We start from the raw sequence: 23,672 nt of genomic DNA on the forward strand, positions 1-23,672 counted from the left end.
GCCCGCTCCCCTCACGCTTCCCGCCGCCGCTTACCCAAACTCCCGGCGAAACCGTCCATTTTGCGGGGGGGGGAGACCGGCGCCGCAGTCCGAGGCGAAGCCGCCGACGCCGGCCGGGACAGGTTCATTCACCCGCGGCGAGGCGGCAGGCGGCAGCGCCGCAGCCCGGCGCTCATGAGCCGCCCGGGGCAGCGGCGGCGGCAGCTCCCCGCGCTCGGCGGCGGCGGCAGGAGGCGGCTCCGGCGGCTGCTCCTCCTCCACCTCCCGCTGCTGCTGCTGCTGCGGGGCCGGCGGCGGCGCTGCCCGGCTCCGTCCCTGCGCCGCGACCCCAGCACAGCCGCTAGTGCCGAGCTCCTCCCGCCGCCGCCAGCGCCGCCCCAGCGCCCCGTGCTGTCGTGCTTCCGACTCCGCCCGCGCTGGCACCCGCCGCTTCCCCCGCGGGCGGCCCGGCCCCGGCCCCGGCCCCGGCCCCGCCGGCGGGCAGCCCCCGGCCCGCAGCCCCAGCGCGGGGCGCGGCGCGCGAAAGGCCCCCGGGGCGGCGGGCGCCGAGCGCAGCTTTCGGCCGGGGGCGCCGGTGCCCGGCCCCGCTCCTCGCCCGCGGGCACCACGCTCGGTTTGCGCCCTGGAGCCGCTACGCGGGGCAGCTTGCGGGAGGGTTAATGGGGCGGCTTAATATAATGATCCCAGCCCTCACACCGGAGACGTGCTTCGATTAACGCACGAACGTTGGGTCACACTAGTTTGGGGAAGCTGCCCCTGCTTAACGCCGAGCCAGAGGAACTGTCAGTTCCGCACCCTCGGGCTGCTCGGAGCCGCGTACCGGCGCTCTCCCGCCACCAGCCACCCGGCTGCCTCCTGCAACTGCCAGCCATGTGCTTGATGACGAGGGAAAAGAGAAAGCAGAACCAGAAATTCAAGTCAGCCATGCTGCCTACCATCTCATGCCTCAGCCGAGAGCGTTTCGCGTGTTAGGCAACACCACCAAGTTTTGCGAGGCATTGCTTTTCTCTCTGGTCAGGAAAACCTGCGTCCCCATTGCAACACCCTGCCCTGCTGCAAGCACTTCCCTGCAACGCGCTCAAGTGCTGGTGCTGTGGCTGCACAGGCAGACAGGCCATCGCCTCCCCAGCACGGCCCTGGCACTTGGGGCTGGGCTGGGCTGGCCCTGGCTGGGCACCAGGTGCCCACCAAAGTGGCTCTGTCACTCCCCAGCTCAGCCCAGGGGCCGGGGGATCACTCAGCAATTACTGTCACACACAAAACAGATTCAGCTTGGGGAAAATGAGTTTATTAGCATCCAAATCAGAAAAAAACACATTCCCCCCACCCCTCCCTTCTTCCTGGGCTTAATTCCTGATTTCTTTGCATCTTCCCTGAGTGGCACAGGGAATGCGGGGTGAGGTCAGTTCATCACACATCATTTCGGCTGCTCCTTCCTCCTCACACTCTTCCCCTCTCCAGTGTGGGTCCCTCCCACGCAGTGCCGACCTTCAGGAGCAGACTGCTCCAGCGTGTGTCCACCTCTCTCCATGGGGCCACGGGTCCTGCCAGGAGCCTGCTCCAGCGTGGGCTTCCCACGGGGTCACAGCCTCCTTTGGGCACCCCCTGCCCTGGCGTGGGGTCCTCCCCGGCTGCAGGTGGGGATCTGCTCCCGCTGACCTCCATGGGCTGAGGGCACAGCCTGCCCCACCGTGGGCTCCACCGCGGGCTGCCGGGGCATCTCTGCGCCGGTGCCTGGAGCCCCTCCTGCCCCCCGTCCTGCACCGACCTGGGGGGCTGCAGAGCGGTTGCTCTCACACTGGCACAGATTATCTTTTTTTTTTTCTTCTTAATATGGTATCCCAGAGGCACTACCACTGTCACAGATGGGCTCGGCCTCAGCCAGCAGTGGGTCCATCTTGGAGCCAGCTGGCATTGGCCCCTTTGGACATGGTGGGAAGCTTCTGGCATCTTCTCACAGAAGCCACCCCTGCAGCCCCCTCCGTTACCAAAACAACCTCGCCATGCAAACCCACTACAGCAGCCATGTCCTTTAATGACCGTGGATGTTGTTGAACAGGAGTGGGGAGAAATGTGGTGCTGGAGAGCAGCACAGACCTGATGCAGCACACACTTCCCCAGCACCTTCCATCTGCTTAAGCAAAAGTGTCATTATCTTGCTGATGTGCAATATAAAATAACCCAGAGGGGTTTATCCTTGCTCACGTTAGAGGAAAATGCCTTGAAATTTTTCATCAAAACCTAATCTCCACCAGATTTTCCAGAAAATTTTACTGAACATCTGCCACAGCAATGAATGTGAGTGTGGCCGCCTGCAAACTACATAAATAATCTGTCTTCCTACATCCTGTAGTCTTGTCAAAAGAGATGCCTTTCAATCAATCTGCTATAAATGGGACATCATTAGCCACTAAGTTCTGGCCTTAATTACTAGCAGGTATTAGACTTCCTATCAGCTCATGGGGTCTGTTGCTGTAGGATGGCTCTGTATAGACTTCCATGGTCTTTTAGCTACTGCAAATAAGTGCTGCAGTCAGTCCAGTAAAAATTCCCTTTTAAACGCTTCATTTTACAAACAAAAGCAAGAACAACAAGGCACTACACCTCCAGTCCTATCTCTCCACTCCCCATTTATTACTTGCCTCAGGCCAGGTTTTCAAGATGCTTAAAGCTTTGGGAGTACAGAGAGAAATTTCCTCCAGCTAGGAAAACTGCCCTGGGAATTCTAAGCCTGTGGACAGTTTCCTTCAGAAAAGGGCCCCTTCCCCCTGAGGCAGAGCCTTATGTAAATTTTTCAGGTGGAACTTGTGTGCTGTTTTGTAAAACAAACAAAAAAACCAACCAAACAAAAAGCATGCCCAGCTGTGCCTTTTGCTCTCAGCAGGGTGGTCCTTCAGGCACAGCAGTGACGGAGTTACTGCAAACATCCTCACGTTTCTAAGAAGCGTTGCCTCTATTTTATAGACTGAAAACTGAGGCACAAAGGTAAAGATGACAGCATGAATCCTTATCTAGATGTTTAATTCCTACTGAAATTGGTTAGGAGGTGAATGAATACCTTCGATTATCTGTGTCACGCAGAGCCCGAAGTACATAAAAAGTTAGAGCTGCAAAAAGCGCTAGTTCTCTGTAATCTTATCTTAAACCTAAGATGAGAATGTAACTCAAGTACTGCTGAAGTCTCAAACTTTGGTTCCAACATTTTAAAAATAAAACTGTATCACTGCGGAGTTAAGGAACTGAACAAAACTGAAGAATTTAAAAAGCAAGGAGTTTGCATTAGTGTGACTTGTTAATTGGGAATTTCTGAAGAGCAAACACTATGCAGACTTCACAAAATATAGCAAACTCCAGCTTTTAAGTCCTTATGTTAACTTCTTCAGGAAAGTTTTATGAATGCTACCTAAATTTAGGAGGGGTTTTGATTGAAGTGTTTATTTACTGGTTGCGTTTGTGGTGTACACAACGGATGTCATTGTGGTATAGATTATACACAAGCAGAGTTTTAGCAAAAAATCTACAGTAAATACATATGCAGGTACATGTATATCGTCTTTAAGAATTTTACTTGGCTGCTGAGCAAAGTAACTTACAATTACGGCAAAAAATACTTTTGTTTGTGTAGGTTTCAGACAGGTGCTGGCAAATTACTTAATATAGCCTGTAGTCTGATAAACAATATGACTGTTCCAGGTGCAAACCCTAAGGACACAGCGATTTCCTAACTCCGGTATAGTACCTAGTGCTCAACTTAGAGGAAGGAGGAGGAGTGGTATAGTGCTTTAAAGGGTTTAGTTTCTGTTTCTTAGTTGACAATGATTCAAAAACATGAACAAGATAATTCTTACAAAGTTTTAACAAGCTCGAGGATTGTCTCTTTTTGGTTTACATTTTGATGCTAAGGAAAGATTACATTATTCAGGGATGGAGTAAACTTAAAATATCTCACCTCAATTTTCAAATCAGCTAACCATGCAGTGCTTTATTGCATGTACAGGTGGTAAATAAACAAAGACAACTGTGATACCACAGGGCAGGAATTTTACATCAGTTTGACAGTTTCGGGAATCCAAATTCTTGTCTGCAGCACGACCCTTTCCAATTCCCACTGATGCGGGAGGTGGCTGGACCGATGCTGGGGGAGGGAAAGCCTGAGCTGTGCTGCTTGGGGCAGCAGGTGAGCACTGAGCTACTGCCTCTGCTACAGTATATCAGTGTGGCATTAGTGGTTACTACCTGTAGGTAGTAGTCATACTACGCTGACAGGACCCTAGCTGAGGACCTGGACATACATGTGGAGTCTCCTTCTTACTAAAAGGAAGCTATGGAAAATATGAACCACAGAAAGAGGTCACCTTGAAATACACAGTGGAGGCTACGCACATTCCAGAGATTTTTACCCAGCCCCTGAAGGAAACAGGCTATTTTTCCCCCATTGTTTCATTTCTCTGGCACATTTTTCTTGGACTGGGGGTTTTTGAACAGTAATTCTTGTAAGAATACCTTTGTTTATCTTGTTTGGTTTGTTGGGTTTGGTTTTAATTGACATAGTTTGGCAACCTTCAGCCTGGGAATTGTTTATCACTTTTTGGTGGCTTGAATGTAAATTATATTTAAGCATTTTTCCACCAAGGAAACATAAAAATGATTAACAACTGAAAATGAAATTACTGAGATTCTTGTACGCAAAGCTGGGAGTCTGAAGCTACGAGCCACTTCATCTTACCTGTTAGAAAGAGCAACGTGCTTCCCGCAGCACTCATCTCCCGTTACTCAAAATGGTGTCTGGTTTCCAGGACCAAAGTGGAAAAATCTGAAAGAAATCTTCTCCCTCCTGCAGTTTTTCTGGTGCACCTCTTCAGAGTGAGCAGCAAGAGCCTAGATGTGTGACAAGGAGCAGCCAGAGAGCCTGAGCCCCAACCCCACCAGCCTAGTCCTGCCTCTCCCCTGCTCCCACCTGCAGGCCTGGGAAGGGGGAACGAGGTGATGTGATTTGTGACCAGCTGTGCCCCACAGCTGCTGCTGCTGGTGTGATCAGCGTGGGATCACTCCTGGATCTCGTTTGAGATGTTGATCCTTCGCAGCCAAGGTGGGGTTCTTTATGGTGCCTTGTTTTGAAGAACAACAGCTTTGTTGGCTTACCATAAGGCATGGGATATTGTTAATTTTCTTAAGTGAGGCTCGAGTTTTAAGAAGTTCCCAGGGGTCAGTGATGTAAGGGAAAAAATTTGATGCCTGACCTTTAGGAAGATTAAATTACTTTTTCCTGATTTATAGAGGGTACTTCTCTTACCTCCAGCACAGAGTCTCTGGAGTTTTTCTTTCTGAGCTGGGATTTTGCCTCCCCACAGAACCAACTTAAGGTTCAGTCCCTCTAAATTACCCAAGGGCATGAATCAGCACCTGTAATGCTGAATAGGCTGGAAGGCACTAGGAGTCTTGCCAGGGACTTGAGGAGAACTAGAGAGCTTCCGTTATAGCTCTTAATTACATCTTTAACTAAAATATGGCATAGGGTTTTTTAAACGGGGATGAGTTTGTTGGCTATTGTGTCTGTCCTCATTAATTTTGATAAAGTCACCTAGCTACTTGTGTATAATAAATGTTAGATGCCAGCCTTCTTGATGTTGCTGTGTATCTGCTTCACTGAGGTTTTGTGAATTGTTCCTAGAGGTCTGAGTTTAAGGCATACCTGAGCGTCTCCTGGTCTTCCTCCATTGTCGTGTAAAGTAAGAACAGAAATTGTCTTCCAACACAAAAATATCAAAGTTTGCCAAAAGGTTTCAAGTGGCTAAACTCTGGTTATGTGAGTTCTTTTGTAGTACGGTGGATGGTAGTCTTTATTTCTATAATGCTACTACTTCATTGCTGGCTAACATAAAAACTCGTAAAGAGGCAGGGTTGACTTTTGCAGCTATATATAGCTGATCTTTACTTCTGCATGTTTAGTTTTTCAGTTTATTGCAAATCAGTTTTGATCACAGTTTGCCAAGTTGTTCCCAAATGTTCAGAAATGTCTTAATTTAATAGGATAAATACAATTTACGAACAGTCAGAATAAAAAGCATATTTTTTAGAGATTTGTGAGGGCCTCCACATATTGAGAGGCTCAATAGAGATGGTTAGATTTTGAGGAAGTGCTGAGCATTCACTTCCTGAAGAATCAAGTTTACACATTGCTGCTTTGTTTTGGTTATCTCAAAATTGCAATTCCAAGCCATTAATGAAACTTCAGCAAGAACTGCATAATTTCCTGGGCTCCTCATTAAATGTGTATTTTCATTCAAGTGTAGAACCTACAAAACCCTGTTAGCTTAAGCCAAATTTCATGTTATTGTGTTAATGTATGTAGAAAATGGCAGACTCCTAGAAATGTGACTATCGAGTAGGAGAAAAATAGCAGAGCTTTAGTGCTAATTCATTCACCAGCCCTGGTGGGGAATGAGCAGATTCAGTGTGATTCCTAAGCATTTGAAAATTGGCAGAATTTGAGCAGAGATAGTTGAAACCCTGTGTGCGCAATATTTTTTTTTTTTTCTCATGAGGGGAAAAGCTTAGCATTTTAACTGGAGAGCGGGTTAAAAATTTTATTCTGAAACTTTGTTTGTATCGAGCTTATATTGAATGAGGAAATCTGAAAAACATTTAAGAAAGCTGAAAAAATAGAATATTATCTTCCTTCATCTCTCCCTGATGGATAAGTGGTCTGGTTTGTCGTACTAAAGAGCATACTCAGTTGTTTTCTCAAATTAGTGAGCTCCTCATGAAGTTCATACCTTGGTCCAAGCCCTATAAAAGCCTAATGTCTTACATAAGTGCTAAGTTAAGGATTTAGCTGAGGCATAAATTGGTGCATTGGCTTAGTATCAGCCATTTACATTAGGGTGCAGTTTATTGTCTGCCTCAGGAAAAAATGTGCTTCAGCTTGTACTTGAGAGAGCTATGATGAGCTCTGGAGCAATTCCTTTTCTCTTCCCCTTACTTAAAAAAACTGGGAAAAGGTAAAGCTAGCAGGTTAGCAGTGTTAACTAGCGATGCTGCCTAGTAAGTGTTAAAACTGCTGCAAGATGAGCTGATTTTTAGACTGACAAGCTTATGGAGATCCCCCTTGGGGACAGAATAAATTAGCGATACGTGTGGAATTTATATTTTTTTTCCCCTGATTGTTAAAACATCTCGTCTAGCTTGGTGTTTTATACAGTTCATTATCCACAATAAGAAGCTGGTCCACACAATCGCCTGTGTGCATGTGTTTGTAAATAAATATGCTCATACAGAGCCTTCTTCATCAGTGCTGCTCACCCCTCTGTGCGATTCTGTTTAAGCTATTACTCCACTTGAACCATTTGTCGGGGGAAGGAAGTGCCTGCAGAGAAGTGATACATTACTGTACAGTTTCTGAAGTGTTGATTTTAAAACAGGCTGGCAGTCTGCAGCCGACCCCACAATAAAACCGAACAGACATGGTTTAGGTTTTGGTTTTCTTTTGTCCTGTTGTTATGCCCAGATTAAGGAATCTTTTATTGTCTTTCAGCTATGCCATACTCAGTGATAAATTTCTCCCTTATGTTTGGCCTTTTCCCCTCTGGGAGTTTGGGATTCTTTCCCATTTCCATTTCTACATTTTTAAGCTGTGACATCCATCCTATTGCCTGGTTATTAGCTAGCAGGGCAGGTGTGTGATGTTTTCTTTTAGGAAAGATAGTGTTAGCACCCAAATTCAGTGAGCAGCACAGTGATCATCCTCCCTTTTACAGACTGCGAACACCAACAAGGATGTTTATGTAAGACCATAGGCTGGAAAATGAAGACCAAAACCAGGTCAGCATAGGCTAAACTGAAATAAAGTGGAAAGAAACTCTATTCCCATTAAAAAAACTATTAGTCCTGCAATAGTATCTATATATAGATAACTTGGATTAAGGGCAAGGCTGCTCTCTGTATACCCACAGTACACAACTGAACTTCCATATCTGCACTATCAGACATTTACTTTACTGCTCCATTAGAAAATGTAGATCTAGCAAAGAGGCTGCCAGGCTTTTGGACACCCTTATACCATCACTGCATTTGCGAGTCATACAGAAATAGTGTATCACTTGCAAAGCCTAGTGAGATACCTGACTGCATCTTTGTGAATTAATAATATCAGGACCATCATTATCAATCAAGAAAATAAAAATTCTGATCTTGATTTCTTAATGGTCATGAAAACATGTCTCAGCTGAATATCTCCTGCTTTAAGAAGGCCTTCAAAGTCATTTATGCAGCTAGTGTAACAGGGGCAGTGATAACTGACCTTTCTTTGGACCAAATTTGTAAAGACTCAAAGACAAACCTTCAAACCTGTCCAGCACCATGAATCCTGGATGTGCATCCCTAACCGATGTAACCAGGGGAGTTAGATTTTCTGTAGTCAAAGGCAGTAGATTATTAACTTCTTCAGAATAAGGCTGTCTTGGGCATGCAGTGCGTAGCTGGGGTGGCTGAACTCATTTTCAAATAGATTTATCTGTACCTGAAGAACTAGTTAATAAAGGACATTTGTTTTAATTTCCTTTACCTACCCTACATTTACTAATTATAGTTCCTAAATAATGACATCAGGAGTTGAACTTTGGCTTCTCAAGCACCAGACCCATGCTGTGCTGTAGACACATTTACATTCCATTTATGCAAGTCTTCCAATTAAAATTTACTCATAGAAAGTATATAATACACCAGAATGAATACATTATTCCCCCTATTAATCTTCTTGCTTTGCTTTTCAGCAGAAGTGATCATCCTTTCCCTTTCCCCCAAATGGGAATTCATGTCAAAAAAACTCCCTTGAAATAGGCAGCAGAAGTAAAGGAAAATTTCTCAGGTCAAATAAGTAAATTATAGTTCTTAAATAAAGGATTGGGACAATTAAAGCTTTCCCTTTCATTTTGCTTATAGGACTGCCTTTAAAAACTGAAAACACATGGTCCTACACAATACCAATTCCTTCTCATGTCAAGTGAAAAACGTCACAGGACTGAGCCGCCTCTGCCACAGGACGGCCCCTATCTCAGAGAAAGCAAGCCATTCAATAATAGCACCACAAAGGACTTCAGGGTTTCCTTTTAAAGATAATGAGCAAAATTTACCAGACGCTTTCCAAAAAGAGACACATAAAAAATTATTTCCAAAAGCTTTCTGGCATACACTCTTCTCACTAAGCGTGGGAGCAATTTTCATGCAGCATCCGTGAAGTTTCTTGTAATACACGCCACAACTTTGGCAGCTCCTGAGGGGTGCCCTTTAGTGCATCCCTGCTGCCCTTCTGCTCCCGAAGGATTAGCAGAGCAGCTTCTGCAGAGCGTTTCAGGTGTGCAGCTAGCATTAGCCTTCCACAGGTTGGTTTTCTTGCAGGTGCAGATCTGAGTCTGGCATCTTCAGTAACAGCAGCTGCTGTGGGTGACTCTGCAAATGAAAGAGCTGCGCGTGCTGTTTTCTGCAACCACGGAGTGAATGAATCAGCGTGAATAACACATCGCCCCACATGGCCCATGAAATTTTGCTAAATTGTAGGTAGGGTTAATGCAGTAAGTAGAGAGAAAAATCATGGTACAGTTTTTGGAATTTTCCATGCTTCCACAAGAAAACAGCAGATGGCAGCAAGAGAGACAGCGTGCATCCTCATCTGGGGTTTGCCTTCCTTGCTTTGGTGGGTAGCCTCTGAATCGCTTATTGGCTGACATCTCTTCTACTTGGTGATGAAAATATAAGTTGAAAATTCCCTTTTCTTTTACGCATGTGATCTCAGTATCTGTGATCTTCATCCTGGAAAGGTATTTCTTGGCTCAGGTCTCTGGCCTGGCACTGAAGTAACCTTTGTCCTTTTATGTGGTTTATAATGCTTGAGAAATCATGCTGAAGGCAAAGGGAGTGCCCAGAGCAATTCTTTTTATTTTGTTGTAAATATAATATTGGTGAATAGGCAAAATCCTTCCCTTCATGTGTCAGGGCTGCAAGTCCTAGGGTTTACTGCTGGATGCAGTGAACGTTTTAGACTGGAAACAACGTATGAGAAAATTGCTGCCTGAGCATCATGTGATAAATAAATGGAGTCATAGGCGAAGGCAATGCTTTTCAAAAGGGAAAGAAAAATATTGTTCAAAAGCTAATATTACCGAAGTTGTGAGACAGGCATTAAAGACAAAAGTTTCATTTAATATCCAGCTACTCAAGAGTTCACCCTTTAAACAGCAGCCAGCAGAGGTAAGATTTCCACAGGTAGTTTGGGGCATCGATATTAGGTTCTGCAGCTCCATCTCTGCAGAGGTGTAATATGTTTTAGGGAAATAAAGTTTGAACCGTGTAAAGGGCAAGTTTCCTTTACAGCTTGATAGCTGAGGAAAGCAAGTGCATTGGGACAGTACAGAATCAAATTCATCAAAAATGTCTCAAGTTAACCATTCCTGTGACATTATGAATAGCGTCTTTTTTATTTTTTTTAGGTTTTTTTTAGCAAGCTCCCAATTCCATTGTTTTGACAGACATTCTTATGTGATGGTTTTTCTTTCTCTTCCTGCACATTATACCCTGACTATGCAGATATCTCAAGCTCTGTAGATTCCTTTACCACATTTCAGATCAGGCAACCCAGTCTTCTTCAGAGCTACATATTTCTAAATTTTTTTTTCTTTACTCTGCTAATTCTTTCACCATGTTCTTTTCTACTGTGGAACATAAGAGATTTTTTGGCTCAGATGGCCCTGCCAGGTTGACTGCATGTTCCAGTCCCAGTCCACAACGGACAGTGATTTTCTGAAGGTTCTTTGTTTCAGATTTAAAAAAGACAATTTCTTATGATCTCCAAGTGACTTCAAAGTTACAGTGATCTTCCTATGTAAGCCTTTTAAAGGTTTCCTCTCTCTTTCTGTCTCTTTGCATGTTTTAGTTGAAGTATGCATGATAATGAATTTCGTTTTCTTTCTGAATAAAAGATGCACCAGACAGACTATATTGGCTATACATACTACTTTTCTCTGCCAAATCAAAGGATTTAGAGATGTGTCCAGCATTTCTTCATAAGGAAAACCATTGCAAGCTGTTTTATATTTTGCTGTTCCAGCTGTTACAATTTATGGAGATCAAAATGTGATTTAAATGTTCTTTCTACAAAGACTATCAAACCAGATTCTTGCTGGGAGAGGACAGGTGGCAGCATAGGAAAGGGAGATTATTTCTCTTATTTTTCTTATTTCAGTATGATTGCTACTATATTTTGTGTTTCAGGCAATGTTCTGAAGCCCAGGAGATCTGCACTGAATATTTTTTGTCCTGTCCCTCCCTAACTATGTCAGCATCCTGCCAGGCTGGGAGTGCCAGAGGGGTTATCTGTACTGACCATACAACTGGATAACACCATTTCCACCCATTTTGCCATGGCACACCACACCAGAAGAGTGGATGAAAGGATGGAGTCTGCCCAAAACTTTTACCAACGTGGAAGAAGGGGGTGAGCAACTAGTCCTCTGGTTTATGAGGAGACTGTAAAGATAACAGCTATGTGGAAATGGCAAAAAGCACCATCAGGCACTAGTAGACCTTAGTCAGTAGTCTAAATGAAAATATCACTACTTAGACTATAAGGGTTTCAGGTAAATGAAACAGTAACATTTTGGTTGTGATGACGGACGTTTGGAAGGGCTTTTAAATTATTCTAGCTGGTTTGACATCAGTAGAAAAGAGTGACTGATCTTGAGGACTGCAAAAAATGTAGATTAAAGCTAATAAACACAACTAAAATTGCAAGAAAAATACAAGTCTGCAGCACCCGGGGGGGGGGGGGGGGGGAGGGGAACAGGAGGAGAACTTATTACTTATGCCTGATTATGGGAAGAACGGAGCAGCCTTGCTTTAACAGACCTGGAGTCAAGCAGTAAATTTTTCTGTGCCTTATGGGTTTAGGTTCGTAGGAGGAGTACTGCTGAAAACATTTTAATTCAGGCAGCAAGTGAAGAGCTGCATTTGAATCATCTTTGCATGTAGCCAAAAAAAATTACTTGAGGGCATTCTGCGTGCTACTGTCTTTCCCCATGGTCCAGAGAGGATTTGGTGAGCAGGTATGAGTTTCCCACTCTGCTCATCTGCCCATTGCATGGACAATTGCACCCAGCAAAATCAAAACACTGCCCTGCCCCAGCAGCAGTGCTTAATGCACATTCCTGCTCAGCTTGCTCTCATTTAAAGAAATGTAGGATCATGAGAATCCTGACATAAGAACGTGCATCTCACAAATGGAGGAAAACTACATGATGCATAAAGGGACGTTCACAAAAAAATGGCATTTGTCATGTGAACTCATTTCCTTTTACTATAACAACCTTGGGTTTATTTTAAATACAGACTGTATTGGTAAATGTTTTGCTGAAACCACATTATAGCTGGAATGTAAGAGTATGGAATAAGCACAGTTTGAATGCAATGTGAACATACAGTGTGAATAAAAGGCTTTTGGTGTACTTAGAATTGGCTGCGTTTTATTTTTTTCTCAGCATTCTTCCTGCTGTCTATACTGATTATTTACACAAATTTGGTCTGGATTTCATCTGAAAAAGCAAGGAGGGTCATATATGCCTTTTAAGATAAAATTCATCTTTCCTTTTTAGTATTCCTACTGCTTGCTGTATGATTGCAAGTACAGTTTATCCTCTAAGTTCATTTCAGCAGAAGAATTTGAATCACCACTGGAATGCATGTGGCAGGCAGAGAAACTTTACCAGCAGCGAAGCCCCTCATCAAAAAGAGCGCCTAGTCGTTTTAAGACGGCATTATGGCTTGAATTGATTTTGTGGTGACTTTTGTTTAGTTTCTTGCCATTATTCCAGAAAATACAAAGATCAAAGAAAAAAAGTTGTATTGATTGACTCAGGTCTGGTCAAAAACTAGATTTGTGTCTTCTAATGTAACTAACATTTTACAGATGGCTTGGTTCATGTTAAAGCTAGGGATGCATGTAGATTGAATTATCAGAGGATTAGAACCAGCTGCATTTAGTCTGAAAGTATTTTTGTGCATATTCTGTCCAGCAAAATGCACGGAGCAGACTCTAACTGTATGAATTCTAGCAAATGCCTAAAAAAAAGCCCCACGGAAGCTAATTGAAGGTCTGCCCCTATTAGTGCGGCTTGCCTTTTCTTCAATGAAGCCACATTGTACATGGTTGGACTCGTGAGTTCAGGTCCTTAAATCTCTTCTTTGACTGTGAATTGATGGTAAAAAGGATCAGATCTGAAGAATTTACTTGAACAGAACTAGAATCCAGCCCAGTATCAGTAGGAGACCCACAAGACACTGGGAGTGACTTTCCAGTTTCCTGCCGTACATTTTGTGCACCTTCATAAAGGGATTTGGAACGACCTGATTCTAATTTTGTAATGTTTTACACTGACTCTGCAGATCTCTGAATGACTACACCAGACGCAAAATGATGAAAAACTGGTACCTGTGAATAGTGGATCCATCTGCTAGCAAAATTATACTTAATTATTTACTTCTTCAGATTCCTAATATCAAAATCTTTTCATAATGTCGCAGGACACACAGCAATATTAAACACAGTATTAAAACAGACTGTCAAGATTTTCACTATTAAACTAGATTTACTCTGATTTATTAAATTTATTTCAAGCTCTTTGAAGACACTAATAAAAGAACACTTACATTCTGAAAGTACTCCAAAGATACTTTTACTTACCATTAAAATACCAGTATCCACACTTGCAGTAATGTTAATACCATTAGGTAGATAAAACATAACTAGTATTCCTAGCATTAGTACTATGTTTATATAGTAATATACTAGTAATATAGTTTATTCTATTCCAGGTTCTTAGGTTCATTACATACGAAGTATTATGTAAAACAAGGACAAATTCTTGCTTGGTGTCCATGAAGTCTTCTGTTGCTGATGTCCACTTACACTGAAATTATTCTGGATGCTCATCTGTAAGGAAAATAATTTGCTGCAAAATTTGGAAATCTTTTGCTAAATTAATCTTTGCATATGTGTCTTGGATTTAAAATATGTTATTAATGATGCTTAGTAAGACCAGTTAATTTTTTAAGGGGTGTTTCTTGCCAAATTTATTGCATGGGATAATCTCACCAGAAAAAAATTAGGCTTACTAGGAATAAGCACTTTATATTTTTTATTAAGTTCAGGGGATATTTCTTTGCAGAACTTTTTTCCTGAAGCAGATTACTTATGGTAAAATCAGCATGCTTCTGCGATGCATGTTTTTCCCATAAGCTTCAAGTCCCTTTACAGCATATGCTGATGCTTCTGAGAAATAAGATTTTGTCTTGAATACAGAGCCAAATCAATTATTGACTTCTCATACATAAGGTTTATGATGCAGGCCAGGCCTCTAAAGCCAAGCGCGATTTTGCATCGGGTATTATAGCTGTATGATTTTACTAAAAATGTAGCTTTAATCTTGTGCATGTGCATTTGTATATCAAAGGAGAATGCAAAGCAAAGTCTTAAGTCTGTCTTCATCTCATCTCAGATGCTGGGCTGAGGATTGCATCGGAGCTTTACATGTTCACCCAGCTGGGCATCTCTCACTGCTTTTTTGCTAATCACCTCTTTAATTCTCAGCAGTAGTCAGTACAGTCTGACTTGCTGCAGCAAACTCCAGTGAAAAGCATCGTTCAACCCCTAGGAGATTCTTTTCTGGAAGTCCTATCTTATTTTTTTCTTTTGAATATTAGTTTAAAAGGAAAATGTAGCTCTTAAAATTTCTGGGCCATACCAAGGAAGGCTGGAAGGCATTCAGGCCCAGAGTTCAGTAACAGCCTCGTATTTGTACAAAGCACCATTTCAGTTTTTGCTTGCTAGCAATTTTTACTATTTAGGCGTCTAATCAACTTTTATCTGGCTTCTACTCACAGTATGAAATCACCTTATGGAAGGCTTTGACAAATACATTTCTTCTCCTTTGGTCTCTTCAGTTTGCATTCAGCTTAGGTTTTTGAGCTTTCTTCATGCTAGAGGATATGGAAATTGCTTTTAACTGATACCTGAAATTCTCTTGTAATCAGATTTCATGTTTTCAGGATTTCAGAAAAGACTTCTAATTTCATCATCAATCTTACTGTATTTATAGTTTATGACAAGAATAATGATATGATAGATACATAATAATGTATTGACTAGATGATATATAGTCTATGGTATACATTGTATTTTAATACAATATATTGCAATAAAAATCTGTAAGTTCTATAGTCTTTTCTGAAATGTTGATGTCTGTCTCAAAAAAACCAGTGAGTAAATCATTAGACATCCACAGAGCTGCAGCAATTTTCAGAAGCAGAAAATACTATACGGTGTTTCTGTGCTGGAATAATCATAGCACAATTTTATTTTTTTAGAAATGCATCTATTAAGGGAATAGATCTGATTTTAGATTTGACTGCACAACACTTAGTGAGAGAAGGCATGGATCAGCTGGGGAGGCACCAACCTGGGCTGCAGAGAGCAAAGCTCTCAGCCTCTCCTGGGGCACTCTGGGCGAGCAGCTCTGCTTCTCTACATCCAGGTCCGACGGAGGGATTCCCATCCCACATCGGATTGGGAGGGCCCTCTTGCTCTTCTTACTCAAATAGTCACGAGAGTACCATGTGAAAAATGGTCATCAGCAAGCAAATACATCTTGACCCACCAGTGTGATACTAGGAGCAGATATTTCGAACTTTGTCTTCCAGCCTTTATAAAGCAAACTGATTTGGGGAAATAATCTTCTTGTTTCTTGGGGTTTTTTTTTCCCCAGCTCCAAACCATTGACCGCTACTGACAGGTCACATAAGTAGGTCTACGCTAACAGCTAACGTAAATCACAATATTGAAGAGAGGAAAACCACCCGTAACATTTTAGGTTAGTCTGCTAACTTAAGGATAAAGTAGGAATGAAGAAATTTAAGTAGAAAATTTAATGTAAATGTAAAAATTTAATGTAGAAATTTAAGTAAAGATGCATTAAAGAAAAAAAATCTAGGCCAGCTCTTCTTCCATTTACTTGCCAAGACTGGAAGACAGATTTCATATCGTTTTGCGTGCACTAGCCACTTGGGACACTGTCACCTAATCATATCCATGAACCTCACGAAACCTGGCTGACAAGAATCTCCATCCCAAAGGACTCACACCAGAAAATAATTGCGCAGAGAGGTGTCAGTGAACATGGGTTCGTTGTTTAAATGCAAACCACATTTCTACCACCTCAGTTTCAACTCTAGCCAACATCGTCAATGTAAATACCAGACAGTAATAGAAAGAGATAAGTCTGATGTCGATTACCTAGAGGTTTTGTTATAAAATAAGGCATGAGATTTAACAATTCAGAGTAGCCATGTTCAAGAAATTGCTTCACTGATTGTTTCATTAAGAGGGGAAAGGGAGTACAGAGGAGGCCAGGTTGCATGATATGATGGCTTACATCATTAAATGTATTAATAACTGATATATAGTATATTATGTGGTGTGGTTGCAGATTTATGAAATGGATCCTAAAACTCACTGGAAACTGGTAATGCTCGATGCTGTGTACATCTGGATATCTACAGAGCTGTTGAATTATGCCTATGGGAACTTACCTCTAGGTATTCCTTTCTTCTTATTTTTTGTTTTGTGGTTGTTTATTTTGGTAAATCTTGGTGCCTGTATCTGAAGTTTTCTGCATCACTTACAGATTATATCTCCCTGGTAGGTTTGTGTTTCTGAGGGCTGTTGTTCTGCCTGTGGATTCACTGATAAACTACATCTGTACGATGCCCTATGGCCTTAATTGGGTACACAGGCAACAGAGATAAATGGCAGACATAAGATGGTAAGATAACAGTCAAAGAGAACAGGTAGAAAGCAGCAACCATCAGATGTATTAGTGGGGAGCAAAGTGGTGGTCAGAAGGAGGGGATGTGCTCATTTTTGTGGCAGCAACAGTTTGTTTTATAAAATCTGCTTTACAAGCAGCATTGTGCTGCAGATGAAGCAGCTCCCTGGAGTGTGAAAGCTGACCAGGGAAGGTCTGAAGTCTAAATCAAGGTGGGAGCCATCAATCAGCAGAGCAGCTTCGATCTCTGCTGACCAGGACCGCAGCTCTGAACCCTCCATTGACTTTGTGGTTCTGCAAAGATATCTGTAATTTAACAGGAGCACAGCTTTATTTTTTAAAACTACCTGGAAATAAGGAGGGCGCAGAATCTTACGTCCCTTGTACAAAGAACACTTTTTTTTTTTTTTTTCTGTAAGCCTTGCTCTTGTAAGGTCAAAACTGAGAACCTGTAATATAAATATTCTGGTGAAACTGCTCCATATGGCTTGATCCCAGTTCCCTGAGATCACTGACAACTTCTTTTCTGCGAACTTAAATGGACTTGGGATAGAACCTGGCAATAATTAGAGTACAAAATGTCTGGCACTCAGGAAAACAGGTGGATGAATCCATAACTAAGCAAAAAATGAACTTATACATATTTATTGTGGACAGCTGCAGGCAAAATCCCAATGTTTTAACCCTATACAGCCTTCGTAATGTGCCTGCATTCCTTCGCACTAGCCACCTGTTATTTATCAGTCGCACCACACCAGCATTGCCTTATGAGGAAGGGTTGGCCATGACTGATACGGACACCATCCCCTGCACATGGCCTTGCCTGAGGGATCCCCGGGGAAGTCGGGGACATCCAGTGTGACAAACGACTACAGGCTGGCTGTGCAGTGTAGCCCTTGAGTTTGGATCTGATTTGGAATAAATACACATGGCTCTTCATCATCTCTTTGAAAAGAAGGATAAATTGGCAGAGCAAGAGCAAGAAAAGCAATGATACAGGTCTGGTACCATACCCTCCAGTTATGACCATGCTTTTCCAACCTTTCTTCAACCAAATGAAACTGTCAGTTGAATGCTGAATGAAATGTGGCTTAATATTATTTATCAGTAATCATTTCAGAGATTAGGAGATTCTGTGATAAACTACATAAAAAAGAAGCAAGGACTGTGTCTAGCAGACACTGAGTGCACACGAATAATTTTCAGGAGAAAAACCTGCCTTAGCAATACTGTGTCACTGATTCACTTCATGATCTGCTCTGCCTTGGAAAGGACTAGGACTGCTTCCAACGAAAATGAGAGACAAGCCTTCACTTACTCCAAATCCAGTAGGCTCAAGTTTAAAATATTCCTTTCATTTCACCCAACTTACTGATATATGCCTGAACAACCAATATGCTGTACAGAATTTGAAACAGGCATTCTGCAAGATTTGGGAAATATTCTTGCATATTTTCAGTAGCTCCTTCATACATTGCTAATTTACAGCCTACTCCCACTAAATCCACTGACACCAACTAGAGTATTTGTCATTATCTTCAGAAGGTTTTGCATTAGGCCTTATAATTTCACTAGAAAAAATTAATTAAGGATGAAATCCTGTGTTCTTTGAAGTCAATGACAAAACTTCAATATTATTTAAGTGATAATGTCAGTGATTGAAAAGATAGCCTTCCACCATGAGTTCAATTCATTTTATATGATTATATTTTAGTGTATGTAATGACTAATGTTTCCCCATTATTGTTTAAAGAAGATTTTAAAGTCTGTAAAGCTATGTTTGCTTGCCTATAGAAGACAGAAATACTTAAGAAAACCTTCCTAGGACACTGTATGTCTTAATGAAATTATTTTTTACTTTCACTGTTTAAAATCACCTCTTTTTTTTTTTTTTTTTTTTTTTTTCTTCTTTCCCTGCATATACCAGGGCAATGCTGAGGTGGCCATCAGTTGTCAAGATGATCTGAATCTGCGGCTGGTAAGCCAGATGGAGTCTCACATTTCAGGCACTGAGTGTTGTGAACATAAAAAAAAAAAAAAATCAGGAAAAGATTTTAACATCCACCTCCTAATCTGTGTTAGCTTAATTTATTTCTCTAGGTGTTTACTGGTACTGGAAAACCACCATGACTTAGTCTGTGCCCTTTCACCATTTGCATAAAATGAGTTGGTAGAAGACATTCCTCCACTGCCTTCAAATTTCCGAACTGCTGTTTCCCATTACCGCTCTACCCGTATTTGGTGGGATATGTAGTACAGGATTAAAATGACACCATGTGAACCTTATCATTTCTTATCCCTCCTTCCTTCCTTCTTTCCTTCCTTCCGTCCTTCCTTCCTTCCTTTTAAGGGTTCATGACTGAACTCACAAATAAATATCAGGTATAAATTTCCAGTGTTTGTTTTTATTAATATCCACAGTAATTCTTGCAGTCCTTTTGGTGGTATTATTCGGGGAGGCAGAGTGCTCCTCTTTCTGTGTTGATTGTCAAATCATTTTTTCCTATCTTCTTTCAAAAGAGGAGTTAATCCCTCACCAAGTAGTATCAGTCAAAATTTAAGATGTATTTTTAAACTACACAGAGTTTGGTTTCAATGGAACAATTTTTTATTTAGAATAGTGTTGAATTAGAGCAAGACATTGCATAAAAGACACATGTATGACTGCTGAAAGCTATTGCTGGGCTAATTCTGCATTGAATTAAGGAATTTTGAAGTTTTACTACTCTCTGGAAAAAAATGTTCCCTCTCATATCCTAGGGCTTTGTGTTCCTACTAGCTCACATTACCCAGTCCTTTCCCTTCACTGAACCAAGAATGGTTTCTACAATAAGGCAACTGGTGCTAGTGGGAAAAGTGAAGAAAAGAACCAACTGGTTTTGCTGTCTTTTTTGTTTAAGTCAAGAACAGGCCAGCATAATATTTACTGATGCCTAACCTTACCTTTTTCACCTTTCCAGTAGATCTTCAGTGCTTCGCACCCACAAAGGTTATGCAAGGGAAAGGAAGCACACAGTAAAAATGCGCCTTTCTAACAGTAGGGATGAAGCTTTGGCCGTTTTCTATTGCACATTAGCTGTCTCATTTTGAAAATAAAATGGAGATACAGCACTGTGCATCTGCTGCTGGACAACATAGGAGAGGTCAAGCGCAGGTGCATGGTATCATCCCAAACCCTCCTCAGTACCTGCTGTGAACACTCTAGACACCTTGCTTTCATCTGGGACATGCGGGGAGATAACAGCTCAGTAACGCATTTCTCTGCAAACTGCCTCTCCCCTCCTCTCCACTTTGTCATAAAAGACAAAGTCTTGGGCTTATGTATTCATAGCAAAGCTACCACTTTTACTTTAAGACATGGAATAAGGTACCTCACATCCATTATGCATTAGGGGTGTCCGGGCAGGAAGCTAGTGCTGGATAACTGGTGCTCTGCAAATTCACACACTCCGTTACGGCACCGTATCATCCCTTTGTAGTGAAGCTGCAAGTATGAAATCTCCATAAGCATTTTTCGTGACAAAATCCTGTCTAGATGTGATAACAGCTTTTTGCTTGGCCACATCTTATAAATTTAACATTTTCCTAAAGCTCCCATTCCCAAGATTTGGTTTTAAATATAGATGTCTTCCAAATCCTCATAAATATAGCTGTTACCCTTAATCTCATATTAAGGCAGGTCTATCTATGATGAAGAAAATGCTATACAGTTATGTTACCTGGCATACAAAAGTGTTACCTGGCAGGAAAACTGGGGAGATAATGGTTAGATAAAAATCTTTCTTCCTCTTTTGCTATTGTAGTGCCTTAATCACATCAATGGGTTGCCTGCAACAGCCACCCTGACAGCAACCTGATCTTTATTCCTAATCCACTGCAGGAAGCATGGATGAACAATAGATCCCTTGTGCTTGCTCTGAATGGGCAAATAGATAGGAACACGGTCAGATCTACTGCGCCAGTTAACATCAAGTAGAACAAAAAACCACTGGAAACTGGATCCACCTCTGGTGCATGTAAATCTAAGTGTATTTCAAACAAAAGCTATGTGTTAATTTATACTTGCAATGCAGTTCTCATTTTCCCCATGGATTGTGAATTGTTCTATCTATGAAGAATGTATTTTGCAAGAACTATTTCTACACTAGCAAAGTAACACAGTTATTATTCAAACAATGTGATCTGGAGTTTTGATCTGGATGTACCAATTACTTCATTAATTTCTGTTTCATGATTCATTGCGTACAATTCTTGGAATTCTTTATTTATTTCAGTGGTCTTTTATATTTCTCCTTTATTACTGTTTTAAAGCCTAATGCTTGGATTTGATGAGTTTTCTAGAAAATAAACTTTTGTCCTGCTGGCTTCCATGCTGGCATCCTTTGGAGAATTCAGCGTTCTCTCCTGCGAGCCCTTGGAGAGTGGTGTAATGTGTTTAGCACAACAGAGCGTTTTCCTTTTCCTGTGCTCTGCCTGTCAACAGTACATTACCTGTGACTTTCCATGTCTCCAAACTGTTCCTCAAGCAGATTGCATACGTAATTTAGTGCTCTCCCCTCTTTATAGTTTTCCACTTGTTATGTGGAGGAGGTAACAAATCCTTCCCTCACCATGAAATTCCTCTCTTGCTAGTCACCAGTCTTTAATGGTGTTACTCGTACCCTGAAAGGGCTGCTAGGCTCCCTGAGAGGCAACAGAGTTAATTATTTATGTTCAGCTCAGCCTCTCTTCCTTTTCCACGCGGTCAGCCCATGTTTTCAGCTCACTGCAGGTGTAGGAGTCGGACTTCTCATAGGCAGACTCAGTGAAAGAGGGACACCTGAGTACCAGCTCCTGGTGGTACCTCTCTAGCAGTACCAGCCGAACAACTGGCTCCAGACCCAGCAATTCCTGCCTGGGACACCGTTTTGTCTCAGCCCACTCCTTAGTCTCTGCAAATCTGCAATTGCTACCCCCTCCACGATATCTTTATGAATTTCTACGTTTGCTCTTTCAAGACGAGCAGTCTTGAAAAGAGATGTTTTCAGCAGGATCTTTTCAGAAAGAGGATCTGAAAAGGATGTGACTATAAATTAAGCAAATTTGATTACTGTTTGGAAAGTACATTTCAGTACAGTTTGTGGCTGTTCTTATCCATCAGTGCTGTACACAGATGGAGGGAAATTGTATGTATTTACAGAGGAGAAAAGGATTTGGCTGTCCCCAGTGCCTTCAGCTGACTCTTAGGTATATTAGCTAAGAGCATGTTATATTCCTATCCAATTTTAAAAAAATATTTTAGAAGGCCTCTGTGGACCATAAGTGCCACTTCCTCACCCTTTCACAGGTGGCTGAGTTGTGCTGTGGGCAGGGGGTCCCTGTTCTCATTGCTGCCCGTGGAGGTGCAGATGGCGGTGGCAGCTGGTTGTCCGCAGGCATCTGGGGAGATGGGAGGTTGGTGGGGAAGCCCACCGTGGCTCCCCTCTGCAGAGGGCCCACAAAGCCAGGGGCTCTGCTGCATTCCCCTGGCTGCCTCACAGCGCTCGGCTACGGCGAGGCTGTCCCAGCTCTCTGCTGGTGCTGTCTCCACTGGGCCCATCGCCTCCAGAGCCCTCAGCTCTAGGGCCAAGATGTGCAAAATGAGGATCCTGGAGTCAACACATAGTGAGATGAGAGGGACACTTCCTACTCCTCCAACCTTTTGAAATCAGATTTAGTTCATATAGAAAAGCTATTTTTCCTCCTGTCTTTTCTTCCCCCCAGCTCTGATGTCCATCAGAGCTGAATGATCAGCTGAGACCCCATGCAGATGCAGAGCCCACAGGGGGGAACCTCAGGACATGGAGGCCGCAGCCTCTCACCCCACCATTTTGCAGAGACTTTAGCTCCTTCACAAGAGACATGCAAACAGAGGAAATGGTCCTTATTCCTTCTCTCCGCAGCGTGTACACACTCCAGAGCAGCCAGACTGTGGCCTTCTGGTTCTCATTATGACTAAATGTTGGAAATGTGGTGTGCATTTGCCAGAAGGGGCATGTTGTGTATTTAATTTATGAATGTAAAGAAGAGAGGAAGAGTCTTCTAGATTCCTTTTGGTTCAGCGTTTTGTATAAATGCAAGAACTGGGGTAGTACTGCGCCATGTCTTCCAATGATTATTAGCCAGACGTCTGTGTATATGCTGTTAAAAAAAATTATAAAAAAGACATGTGCTACTGTTTTATATGCAATGTGGTTGTGTATAGTCTTACGAACATTTCTTGATAAGAAGGATATACCTAGATGAAAAAAAGCTGCAGTATGTGGATGCTATTTCAGTTCTGAAGCCTAGATATTTTTAGCACCTTCATTTTTGGAATAACCTCTACCGTAGCTGTATGAAACAGAGATACAAAATACGTGCAGAGAATGCAGGAAAAGACTTACTTTACTTCAACTATGCATATGTACTGGGCTGCACAGTACAGCCTGTGTATTGGGAACTGGCTTAGAGCTGAGACTTGGCAGTACACGGGTGTCCACGGGACAGATAAATGAGCCGTTTGCACTGACGGACCCTGGTCTGCGCCTACAGAGTTGTAACAAGACCTCACTAGTTGAAAAAAAACTCAGGAGAAACATAGGATGTCATAAACCTGATTTGTTCCTACTTTGTAAAGATGTAGATCAGGAGTAAAGTTTTTTTGATCCAGTGAGTTTAAGATCTAAATTGAAGAAATGGGCTGTCCTTGCCTGATAAGTGAAAACTCATGTCTGCTTTGTACAAGCTTTTTGCAGAGCAAAGGCTGGGAGGTAATGCTTGAGCAAGCATGAGAAGCACAGGCAG

General features: G+C 42.3%; 1 protein-coding gene across 5 annotated transcripts in view; it reads right to left on the bottom strand.

The window, feature by feature from the left end:
* EML4 (EMAP like 4) overlaps positions 1-376 on the bottom strand; it is a 163,030-nt gene extending 162,654 nt beyond the window's left edge. For all 5 annotated transcript variants that reach the window (XM_055816123.1, XM_055816127.1, XM_055816126.1 and 2 more), the window contains exon 1: positions 35-376. In XM_055816123.1, the coding sequence (XP_055672098.1) occupies positions 35-128 (94 nt within the window). In that variant the 5' untranslated portion in view covers positions 129-376. The remainder of the gene's footprint in view (positions 1-34) is intronic.
* Positions 377-23,672: the final 23,296 nt, after the last annotated feature.

Source organism: Falco peregrinus, chromosome 11 (genome assembly GCF_023634155.1).
Source record: "Falco peregrinus isolate bFalPer1 chromosome 11, bFalPer1.pri, whole genome shotgun sequence".
Lineage (NCBI taxonomy): Eukaryota > Metazoa > Chordata > Aves > Falconiformes > Falconidae > Falco > Falco peregrinus.